This window comes from Aphis gossypii, chromosome X (genome assembly GCF_020184175.1).
Source record: "Aphis gossypii isolate Hap1 chromosome X, ASM2018417v2, whole genome shotgun sequence".
NCBI lineage: Eukaryota > Metazoa > Arthropoda > Insecta > Hemiptera > Aphididae > Aphis > Aphis gossypii.
Window position 1 is genome coordinate 48,194,053 of NC_065533.1, and position 13,586 is coordinate 48,207,638.

General features: G+C 24.3%; 1 protein-coding gene across 1 annotated transcript; it reads right to left on the reverse strand.

Annotated features, from left to right (window-relative positions):
• Positions 1-7,685: 7,685 nt before the first annotated feature.
• On the reverse strand, positions 7,686-13,477 carry LOC114125028 (sphingolipid delta(4)-desaturase DES1). Its single transcript, XM_027988503.2, has 6 exons — positions 13,096-13,477; positions 9,373-9,549; positions 9,142-9,281; positions 8,684-8,897; positions 8,380-8,591; positions 7,686-7,947 (listed from the first exon to the last, which is right to left on the reverse strand). Exons 1-6 carry the CDS (start codon positions 13,175-13,177, stop codon positions 7,807-7,809), a joined length of 966 nt encoding a protein of 321 aa, XP_027844304.1. The 5' UTR covers positions 13,178-13,477; the 3' UTR covers positions 7,686-7,806.
• Between the last annotated feature and the right edge of the window lie 109 nt (positions 13,478-13,586).

Consider the following 13,586-nt stretch of genomic DNA (forward strand, 5'->3'; position numbering starts at 1 on the left):
ACTAGTGGTAGGTAAACTAAAATCTATTATAATATTCATACCATATACGATATACCTATACGGCTAGTTACCAGTTATACACAAAATATATTCGTATCCTATATTAGTTGTATACGAATTATATTTGTATCCTATAAACCTACTATAGTTATAAATACGAATAATATTCTTATTCTATACTAGTTATACGCGAATATTCGGTTATTCTACTATGTTTAGTGTTTACACCGGAAACGAAATATCGTTGAATATTCAGAATATTTATACTAAATTATACGCCGAATAAATGTAATTTGTTACGTATAAAACACGAAGAATATTCGTTAAATAGCTACCTTTTGAATTTTGACCCAAAATTGTACTTAAAGTAGATTAGATTAATAATCAACAAAATATTCACGTATCTTATAACACGTAATTGTGGTATACCATATACGTTTAATACTCGTATATATTTTGTTAACTAGCCAACTAGGGAATGAAAATTCCCCATTCATTACTTGCAAATGTTGTGTAATTATAATTTATAATTAGGTACCTATGTAAAAAGTTAAAATACTTAAAAATGTATAAAATGTTCAAATTTTATGGCTTAGGAATTAGGATCGAAATTTTAATACAAGGTTTCTTATAAGTCATGAGTAATTTACGAGTATAAATTGTATTAAATTAAACATGCCGAAGCGATATCAATGAAAATAACGTCTTCATTCACGCCTATCTCTAACTACTAAATAGTATGTACCTAGTATGTACGGGGTGGTCCGAGGGGATACTCATATTTTTATTATATAATTATTATAACAAATTGTTGATTTATCAAAAATAAAATAAAATAAAATTTTGTTAGTTACCAAAAACTCTAAGAACACACGTTTTTTCAATAGCCATTTTAAGAGGACGTCGTACCCACATGTGTTGTCTCCGTCTTTCTATACAACGCATAATATACCTTTACTATAGCTTTACCAATATTTAGATTCAACAGTTCCAACTCTCTGTTATAATGTATTAACTATTAATGTTATTAGTTTAAATATTAAATACCAAGGGAATTGACTGATTATCGATCTTAAAGGTAAAAACATCATCTGTGTTTTCTTTTTGGGTTTTAGTGTTTTTACAATAGGCATTTAATTTTTTAAGTAAATTATGAATACCTATCTAGATATCTACATAAAATATTAAAATTTAACAATTGTCATAGGTACTTAAATAAAAAACTAAAATAGATATTGTAAAAGTCCAATAGAGAAAACACAGATAATATTCATATTGATAAAGATAGGTACCTTTAAATTTGATAATATACCTATGTCAACTCACTCTAATATACCTATACGTAGCAACAGTTACAAGTTACAACACAAAACTGGAACTGTTGAAGTGTTGAACCTAAGTGTATTATGATATAATGCGATGATATTTTATGCTTAAGTAAAACCCACACAACTCATGTCCGTTTTCGTAAGTTAAAATTTTGACAACATTTGATATTTTGTGTTTAAGTGATAGTATAAGAACTATATTGAAATATCCTAATTCCTTATTCTTATAAATATAACAACTAATAAAGTATGAAATTATATAATTTTCTAGTGTACAATGTACTACATTTCTGATGATACTATTGAACAGTTTTACTTTTTTTTGTGACAACCCATCTACTATTACGTTAGTAAAGTTGATTCTTTAATCGAACAACACTCATCGTCATCATTAATCATTATTTCAAAATGTATTTATGTTTTTAAAATAACAACGTTCAACGATAAAACCATAAAAAAAAACCGCTGTATAATTAATATATAGGTAATCACTAACCTATTATATATAGCCATATAAGTAGGTAGGTATGTCATATATACCTACGTATGTAAAACTAATGTCTGTTGACTTTAAATATTATAAAATATCTCTTATAAACACTTTAACACTTATACCATACTAAATAATTATTAGCTAAATATATAATATATTATATATACCTATATATATGTATAATATAATTACAATAAAAAAAAAAGAAAATATGATTTTGTGATGACCTAATGAATAGGTAATTGTTACAACTAATAATCATGATAAACAGTGATCAAGAAATATTGTTCTGTGACTTGTGAGTACATCTACCTTTAATGTATACCAGAATAATACCAATGTATAGTCTTATTTAAAATATAGAATAAACATGACATATTAGAAGTTTATTAATCATCAGTCATTAAAATTTAATTGATTTATCAAATTTGACGAAAAAGTCTAAAAAGCCGTATTTCCGTTGTGTCCATTTTCATATTATTAACGTACATGGTATACATTTTACGTTCACAATAATTCATTTTACTTTATTATATTTAAAATCAAAGTGAATTTATCTATTATAAAATTTATAGGTAAAATTCTATATTATTATACATTTATAATTTGTAATTTTAAAATGCTCATAACTTGCTTTGCTTTAAAATAAAAATATCAAAAAACACATACCTATACGAAATACTCTAGTAGGTATTTTTATCTTTACATTTTATAGTAGGTCAAAGTAGTATAGTATAGTAGTATAGTAAGTCAAATCACTTTAATATTAAAAACAACATAGTAAAATAGATCCTTCTGACCGTTAAATTTACAAGTTGTGCGTTAATAAAACTAAGATAGCCGTAATACTTATGGCCTACGAGCCGGGTATATAACATCCTCTAAAAATCTTAATATCCAAGTGTGAACACTATTGTTGATTAGGTATCTATTTATATTGCTATTGATCGTGGGTAAAGTATACCTATTATTTAATCCTTCATAACATACCACATAATAATATAATATAATACCTATAGCCAGGTTTGGGTAGTATCTTTGATACATGTATCAAAAATACAATTGTATCTTGTATCGTGATACATAACTTTTAAGTATCAAGTATCATGATGTATCTTTTTTGTCAAAATATATAAGATACTATTATTGTAAATTTTTTTACCTACTGAATACTACCGAGAAATTTAAATTCAATCTATAGAACCTTAAAAACTTAAATAAATAAAACAATAGAGATAATTTTTATTGTGTGTATTATTAATATTGTTTTGTGAATAATTTCGTATGTATGTTTAGTATGGACATTATAGTGTATTGTGTAGTTAATTTACGTTTAATAATAAATTAATAAAATTCAATTGGAAATATAAAAGTATCATAACGTATCTGATGTATAAAAGATACATGTATCTTGTATCTAGATACACTAAATATCAGTATCATGATCTTTTTTTTTAGTATCTTGCCCAACTCTGCATCCTGCCTAGAGCAAACAAATATTTAAACGAGAATATGTCATCGTTTATTTGTTTGTTGTACACGCGATAATAGGTATGACGTATGTATACTAGACTATAACATTATATACCTAGCTATTATTATAAATTATAAATAAATAGGTTCCTATATCATAGTATAATATGGTAAATTAAGCAATTAAATATTAACACCAAATTAAAGTAATCGACTCGAGGCTTATTTACAAGATTGAATTGTTTTAAATTTAAACTATAAACCTTGTACCTATAGAGTGTGAGTTCTTATAATTTACTCTTATTTACTTTAAAAGTTAGTCATAAATCGTAAAAAAAAAATTACATAAAAGGTGGTACTTCCTATATTATAATTAATATATTAGCTATAATAACCAATATACATTTATCGTTGTAACTGTAAAAGCGATTAGGTACATATTATTATAATAGGTATCTACATAATACATTACTTATCTACATGAATGAATATTTGATGATTGATGGTACATTAAATTTAAAATTTACAATTTTTACACAATGATAAGTAGGTAGTGATATTTAGTAGATATAAGTATTTAGAGGACGTCAGAACATTGTTTTCTCTCTCTGATCCAAACACATCATACATAGATAAACCACAGTCATTTGAATTTTTTTTTGAACATAGAGTAAGTTTTGAGGTAAGGACTTATCAATATGTCCAAATATTGTCTCAAACAATTTTTTATTGATTACTGAACAGCAAAATTGGTTACTTACCTATTTTTAAGTATTTTAATAAGCGTGAAATGGACCTAATACATAAAATTATGAAATTGTACATAATCTTACAGTTATAAATGTGATTTGTAATAGGTACTAATATAGTACCTAATACCTATTACCTATCGCAATTTTGTAAATTATAATTAAAATTATTTACCTACTGTGTTTTTTCTTTATAGTTATCTATATAAGCAATAAGCATAGTAGGTAATGTTCGTACTGTTACCTTTTGTCTTTAGCTATAACTTTTTTGTTTATTCGTGCCTATTTTTTAAACATTTAAAAATTAATCATACCTACTTTTTCTGTTTTTCAGTTGGTACACAAGGTACATCTACAAAGTGGTGTAATGTAACAACCAAAACCACAGATAAGTTTCTCTTATGCTTTAGAATTATGTATCCCGATCGTAAATACTATCGTCCAATGACATTATCAGATTAGAGTCTCAATTTTTGGAAAACCGTAAAATTGTCTTATTCTTATGATATAATAATGTACCAAATACTTTTTTGAAAATTTCAAAAACATAATTTGCTTTAGGTCAATTTTTATTCAATTTTAATTTTCTTTTTTAAAACTGAAAATATGATCACCAAAATGGCCATCTTGAAAATTAAAAAAAAATTGAATCTTATATCATAAATTCAGAATTTTCATATTTATTATTGTAAAAAAATGCATTTAAAATTAAAATATATTGATTTTTTCATGAAGATATAGTAAGGGTGATACGCGACTTTTAGGACATACAAAAAAAAAAAAAAAGTGTAGTATCTATACCTAGCCTTTAGGTATAAGCGTATAGCAGTATAGGTTATATAGTACTTACCTAGATGTTCAATAACCTTTTACAATGACTACCTATATTAAATTTAATATACCTGATGAATGTTATTCTAAAATTAAGACAATAAACCTTTCCACCAGGAAACTGGCTCGCTCTTGTACTCTCGCGGGAATATTTAACTTATTATCTATGATTAAAAACCGTAGGTACTTATTATTATAAAAAATTATATAAGTTTGATGTCACAATAAGTATGTGAAATAAATATATTAGGTGTGTTTAATAATTATAGTAGGTACTTGTGGTTATTTATCAATGTACAGTATAAAGGGCACTAGTTTATTCTCCTCAACCTCCACGTAAAAATGTAAATAAGAAATTATTTTCAATAGAGCTAATAATTAACTCAATATTGACTAAAAATTAAAATCTTAGGATACAAATAACTATTGGAAAAAATTTGTTACCTAGTTCATCACTAAGTAGTGTTTATTTCAGTCGAAATGAGTAGTGTTGAAAGTTAATGATATCTTATTGTTTTATATGCACAGTTTCTTGGTCCTTCACACAAATAATTGTTATGGAATTATTAGTGAACTGTATGTGTACTAAATACATAAAAAATTTACTGAATTATTTAAAATTTATTTTATTATAAATACACAGGATCAATTTTCATACTAAAAAAAAATCGTACACCACTAAACAATTATTAAGTCAAATAATATAGAAATTTTATATGTTGAATTAATTTTTTATAAGTACCTAGCCTTCTAGGTAATGATTATCAGGAACTGAAACTTAAAATATAAGTTAAAAACAATATAAAAAATAAATTTTACTTTAATAAAGAAAAAATAACATAATAATGTTAATATCACATATTTTTGTTCATATTATACAAGTAAAAAAAATAAGCATTTTAGTTTATAAGTTAATTAGCAATATAAATTAGTTCATGTATTATACATATAATAAGTACATAATGAATGAATACAAATATTATAGATGCAAAGTAATTAAAATAACAAAAAATGTTATAAAATCATGAATAATAAATATTGAATATAAATACTTTGAGGGAAATTCTATAATTTCCTCCTAAAAGTAGTACTGAATGATTTAATATTAAATTGTAATAAAATCTCTTGAAATTGCATATTGGTAGTTACTTCATATGTAATTTCATAAAAATTTCTCTGTAAATACTCATAGATAAAATAATATTCTAATAGTTTTATTTAAGGAACTCGCTATGCTTTGGTTTTAATTGTAAAAATAATATTTTTGCCATTTATTGATTAATTTATCACATACAATATACATCAAGGCAACATAAAAAAAAAGTTGTATATAATAAATTACCACTGTTCTCAGGTGGTTAGCTATTAACTAATATGTAGCATTTAAAACTGCATTTGTTTAAGCATTTTACAACTGATTCATTTTTAATAATATATGATCTACTTTATTTGCTTTATTTGTTCCAATTATATGGATGAGTGTCTCAATACTCTCAATGCTTACATTTTTAAATTAAATTTTCATTTTTTTTTTTTTTTAATCATTATTAAAATATAGATTTAAACCAAATAATTTGTTTTTTTAAGAAAATAGCAATTTGGGTTATTCTATGTCTTACAAGCTATTGTTGCTAAAGGAATATTTTAATTTGTCAAATAAAAATGTATTGTTCTGCTAACTTGTTTATCTAAAAACGTATTATGATAGCGTATTACAATATTTTTGAATACTAAATATGATATTTATAATGAGTATAACCAGATTAAGTTTCAGTCATGTTACAATGTTATATTATAAACATTAAGTTTCAAATAAAATAAATAAACAATGATGAATCTTATGGTGTAACTAATTATCTTAAAAAATTACATTTTAATGGTAATAAAACATGTGAATTAATTTTGGTAAATAATATTATTTTTTCATTAATTATTAATATTATTTGAGGTTTAAGTTTATACTACATAATAGTTGTAATATTAATGATTTCGAAAGATGATTGTATCAGACTAAAATTAATAAAAATTGACATAATTAATTTTAAGAAGAGTATTATAGTCAAAATGTTAATTAACAAAAATCATAATGTAATATTGTTATTAAGTTAAGACAAAATATAGATAAAAATATCTATACATTTTTAATAGTTGTAACTATAGAAATTATTATTCAAGTCACTAGCATCCTTCTGAATATTAAAATAATCATTAAATAAATATAATATATTATATTATTCATGATCATTTTTAAGTTGATTGATTCTACTGTCATATTTTAATGTTTTATTAGTAGGAGAAAAAATATATATATTAATAATATTAATAAATAGAATAAAACTTTTTTAGTGCCTATGTATTGATGTGCTTGGCTTTTTTAATATAGTTGAATATCAAATATCTGTTTGATTAAAATTAATTATCTTATGATTGATATATCAACTTTTATATATTATTATTAAATTTACCTATGCAATTTATTAATGATTAATATTCATATTTCTTACATAATAACAATAAATTAAAAACTATGGTTTATAGTTTATACTTGTTATTTACAGATTATTTTTGGGAAAACCTTACGAAAGTAATAGTTTGATTATTAAACAAACAATAAAGCAAGTGATTATCTGTATACCAATATAAAATAAAATAATACATTATAAATTTAGGTTAAAAATTATAACAGACCATGACAATTAATAAATTGGTTATTGGTAATAATATGACAAGAGAGCTCCTAATAAAAAAAATTCAATGTATTAATTATAATAATTAAAAAAAAAAAAAAAAAAAAAAAAAACAATTTTGGGCTTATTAATTTTTAGAAATATTTATTTTTTCTAAATTAATAACAAAAATAGAGAGATTAAACTGAATTATGGTATCTTATCCAAATTACAGTTTCGTCTAAAGAAATTTAGTAAGATATGATTTAAAATTTCAATCCTTTATGTTTACGCTTTATTCGTGCATATGGTCCAATGCTAGGATCCATTATAAAATCATACAGCACACTTGTCCATGAATGGTGTTGAGGTAAATTATCATAAAACTCTGGTGCAATTTTTTTAACCTAAATGCATAATTAATATATTTTAAAATTTTGTATTTACAATATTTTAAAATAGAAACTCTAAGAGTAAAAATATATTAACATTTTTGATATTTTATATTAAATAAATGTTATGTATAAAACTAAATAATATGAATGTATTTTAAAATAGTTTAATGTGATAATATAATTGAAATTAAAATAGCATTTTAGAATTTTAAATGCTTGAAACATTAAATATTGCATTATATAATATAACTTAACTATAAAATATAAAATGATAATAAATGAGCAGATTATTTAAATTTCTTATATATGTAAAATAAACTTAAATGAAATAAGTCTAATTGACTGTTAAAATTGATGAGAATACAAAATACAATAAACTTTTGTTTGTATATTCAAGTTTAAGTTACCAAAAACTACTTATAAGAAATTATTCTTAATACTCACTTGAGGAAGTTTAGAACCAGGAACAAATGGAAAATCATGATGTTCATTGTGATAGCCAACATTAAATGTTATAAAATTTAATGGGCCATAATATGAGTATGTTTCATACCCTTTATGAAACATATAATGTTCAGAAATAAAATGTCCTGCTACTGGATGAAGACCCATTGCCATCAACGAACCAGCTAACATATATGTTATTACTTTTGTACCTAGGAAAAAATTTATTTACACAACATTATCAACTAAATAATACTTAAGATTTTATATACATTTTAAAGTTCAGTTTATATCATAAGCTTACCTAAATATAAATATACCCAATAATTAAATGCCAACTGAATAACAACACTAATGATTTCAAGTGCAGTAGGATTTTTTGGATAAACAAACATAGGTCTTAAAGCATAAAAAAATGGTTGCAATAATACCCAGATAAACTTTCCAAATGTTGAGTTGAATAATTTTGCTTCAACATATGTAGGTATGTCTGTGTCAAGTTTCTCATCTCCTTGATACTATATACAATAAAATAATGAAGTAAATTATGTTAACTGTATTGGTTCAATAAATGTTTAGTACAAAATACATTGTAAATTAAGTATCGTAAAGATAATTTTTTAAATACACTTTTTTTTATCAAACCAAGAACAATAAGTTATAGATTTTACATTAGACACTGTTGTTGTATTTATAAGATAGTATAAAATATATCACCTATAGTAAACTATAAACAATTTATTGATGAATTATATTATTTACCCGATGATGTTCTAGATGATAGTGTTTAAAAGTGACAGAGAATGGAAGTCCAATGGGTAAGTTAGCAAACATACCCAATAATTTATTATACATTGGATATTTTGGTCCAAATCCCATATTATGGGCAATTTCATGGATTGCTGAAAATATTTATTAAAATAATAATCAATATAGAAGTAAAAAGTAATTAAGTAAGTAGTTTACAATTAAAATTAGTAAATTATATCTTACCAAGCATCAATGAATGATTTACAACACCTCCAAAACAATAGGCTAATATTATGACAGTTGACCATTTTAAATCATTAATAAAAAAAAGAGATCCCAATTGCAATATTGTAGTAATTACAACAATCCATTTAAAATTCTTATCTGGACCATAAAGTTTCTTGATTTCTGGATGCTTTTCTGGAATCAAATAATAACATTATCATTGAATTTTAATTTTAATATTTTCTATGCTTTTGTGTTAAGATAAGGTTATTTATTTTTGTAAAAATAATTAGTGCATGATAATTATAAAAATATAGTTTTTATTATAAAAATGATTAAATTACATTTGAAATACAAATAAATTCATTACAAATTATTATTTTTATATTAACAAGATGATTTAAAAAAAATTATTGGAAAACCACATTTATGATAATTGATTTCATAATTTAGAATAGTATCTAGAATTTATTATTATAACTCAACTCAGTATAAAATATTGTTATATATACCATACTCAATTATTAAATTTTTTTAGAATATTAAGTAGTTTTATAGGAATACAATATTTTATTTGGGACAAATTTCTTTCAATGCTTCAATACTCTAATGGTCATCTTTATTTAAACATTTATACTACAGCATAAATTGTATAGATTTAAAACTGTTAAAAAAGATATTTGAGGTTTTCATATAAAAACTTAATATTTAAAAATTTATTAAAAAGTTGAATACATTGCTTAATACACATAATGGATATACCACAAATATTTAACTTCAATAAACTATGTTTTAAAGTTTACTCTAGGGGTGGCCAACCCAAATGATCTTGCAGGCCACTTTGTAAATACATTACAATCCTGCAGGCCACATATAAAAAAATAAAAGTATTTTGCCCCAATACAAAAAAAAATGGAGTAAACATTATAAACAAAATTAATTATTATTATAAAATAAGTTTTGGTGTATTAATTATTTGAAATAAACAGAATGAATTATTATTTATTTTTATTTATTATTATTATTTTATAACAATGCAATTAATTGCTATATGCTGGTGTCTACTCGTATATATTTTTATCAGATTAGATTAGAATTATTACTTTTGTTGCGATTACGTTTTTAATAATACAGATGGGCATTCCAGAATATTCTATCAGCGCAAAAATAATTTTTTTTTTTGTAAATATTTGAAAATGTCGCGGGCCGCAAAATTTTCTAAGGCAAGCCGCGCGTTGGCCATCCCTGGTTTACTCGTATAACCTATGATATGACAAATAGAATAAAATGACTCAACTTAGGTACTAATTGTAAAGTATAAAAACAACTGGGTCAACTGTTTACATCTTTTTGGTTTGTTCTTAAGTAATTAAAACTGAAGAATTACAATTTTTCAAACTAAGCAAATTATATAGACACCCCAAAATTATAATATAAATACTTATAAATGAATAAGTATAAACAATGATTTGAAATAGTATTTATAATCAATAATATTAATAAAAAAATAAATCTTAGTAATATTTAATTAATTGTTTTTATTTCAACTTTATTACACTTATTATAAAACATTAATAATACTAATTTGATTGAACTCATAATCAAACCAAGATATAAATGTATAGTTCTACTAAAACTAAAAATGATTAGCTTTGATAAAATTGTTTATATATAATTATATGATTTATAGTTGGAAGTTAGATGTCAATGTTCAACAAAGATAATGCTGCCAAGGATGATAGTACATATAGAAACTGATAATTTTAATAATTAATTTTAATCGACTAAGTAAGATTTATGAATCAAATTAACTGTCACGAAAATGAATAGATTTTAAGATCATTTATTGGCATAATAAATATACTTGTTGAGTTTTAAAAATATTTATTAATAGTTATTATGATATAAGTTTATATGTATACCTAGATAATTTTTTATTGAATTCCATTGAATAACATCTCATCTTATTTTATGGTAAAAGTTAGCTTTAATTATAAAAGGATTTTTTAAATTTTAATAAAATATCTTTATGTAAATTGTATTTCATGAAAGATTTTAATTTAGAATTCTTATAAAACTACGTTTTCCCTTCAGCGTCTAGCATGAATTACCAGTCTGGACATAGTTAACGTCTTAAGTTAAAAAATATTGTAATTTATTTATAATTATTAATTAATAATAAAAATAATATCTTTACAAATTATAACTACATGGTTTTCAATTTATTGAGTATAGAGTGTATTACTACACTCAAAACAAATTTTTGTAATTCATTGTTCAACATTTTAATTAATACATTTTGAACAAAAATATTATCTATCAATCGTTAAATATGCAAAAACCTCTAAAATATGCAAACAAATGCAAAATAAAATTTCATATTTGAATTCTCAGTACTATAAAACGTAATTGTACATCACTCTGCTGTTTTACATCACCTATGATGGATATGCAAATGCTATAAATCCTGAACCCTGATTATATATGCTATTATTGCTATTATATAAAACTCTATATAAAACAAGAGTGATTAAAAGTTTTAATCAATATATAGGTATTTCTTAATTTTATTAATCAGTAAAATTATACACAGACACAACTTCCTGCTTATATATATATATTAACTCAAGCAATATATTCCAAGATAATAATATGATATTATATAACATGTTAATATATTATATGATTAAATATAAAATCTATAATGTTTTATAACTTTATAAGCAATTGATATTTTTATGGGACTATTATAATTTTTAATAAAGAACATAAAATGATGTAATTATATTATACACATACATACCTATGTAATATTATACAAATATATAAGGTATAATTATCAAATATTATTTAATAGTTAAAAATAAAAAATATGTTTGTGTTAACTTATTGGTACCTTACTATGACTCATGGGTATGTGGAATTGTATCTAGTTTAAAATTGTCCACCTATAATTTTTGGCTAGAAACTAAAAAAAAATTAACTCTATAAATAATTATATTAAAGTTAGAATTTTATTGTGAGTAAACTTAATGAATAAAAAAAATATTTTTTTTTATTCAATTTTAGGTAAGTAGGTACCAAGGTACAATTATAAAGGCATAATTCTACTTTAGGTAGCTCCCAAACGATTTTTTTTCAAAATGTGTTTTTGTATGTTTTATTTAATAGTTCTGTCAAAAAATACATGCCGGGTGTATTATGTGCTTTTTTTACAATTTTACATAGGTAATGAAGGAAAAAATTGTAGATAGGAATAGAAATTTTAAATAAAAACTTATTTATATCATTGGTGTATTTTTTTGTACATACCAAATGAGAAAAAAATTTAAAAATAGGTACGAGTATTTGAAGTTTTTGAGCAAAACTTCCTAAGGAAGTTTGAGCAATTTTTTTTAAAAGGACCATTAAAAAACACATTTTGAAAAAAGAAATCTAAAAACTTGGGAGTTAAACTAGAATTGTTCCCAAATTTTAACCAAACGTTTTGTAGGTACTTTATTTGGAAAAAAACGTGAGTTACTACACTATAATAATATGAAACTAGGTACTTCTATAAAAGTGTGTTTTTAGAACTACCTAACTCAATCTACCTATTTAACCGAGGTCGCAACACAAATGCAGATTTATAGCTTTATGCGTTAGTATACAGGTAGGTACCACAGAAAGTGATAAATATTTGCAACGGCATAAAGATACGATTATGTACACAAGTCTATAAAAACGTGAGAAAGTACGAACCCAAAATCTCTTTCCTGCGCGTCGCGTGCGGCTCTTCCGTGGGCGACCACTCAAAATCGGTCCTCGACACTTTGGCTCCCATAATATTGTCGGCGGTTATTCGTGTAGTGGCTGCGGTAAACTGACGACGACAAGGTCCGTCGTCATGATCGAGATAACTGCAAAAATCGGCTCGTGTCGACCACACGATGTATAGAATACAGACGGGCGCACCCCAGAACTATTTTTATTACGCAATCGATCGGTCGCGTGATAGAACGGCACGGCGTCGAAACGGCAAACAGGAGACGTGACTGCCGAAGCCGCGTTCGAATGACTGAATCGTCGACGAGCACAACCGTACCGGTGCCGGGTGCCTTATCCGCGAACAACGGCTGTACTGTATGGTATGCTCGGCGGGAGGCGGCGGTTATTCCGATCTCTCTGAACAACTGTCCACCGGGCGCCGACTGCGAACGTCCCCCTCCGAATACCACTCTCGGCGGCGATTG

Bases quoted from the DNA above. Each gene is read 5' to 3' on its own strand.
- LOC114125028 (XM_027988503.2), bottom strand. From the start codon at position 13,177: ATGGGAGCCAAAGTGTCGAGGACCGATTTTGAGTGGTCGCCCACGGAA. The intron at 8,898-9,141 runs GTAAATAATATA...TATTGTATATAG, and splicing joins ATCATCTAGAACATCATCGG to TATCAAGGAGATGAGAAACT. The intron at 8,592-8,683 runs GTAAGCTTATGA...ATTTTTTCCTAG, and splicing joins TTGGGTATATTTATATTTAG to GTACAAAAGTAATAACATAT.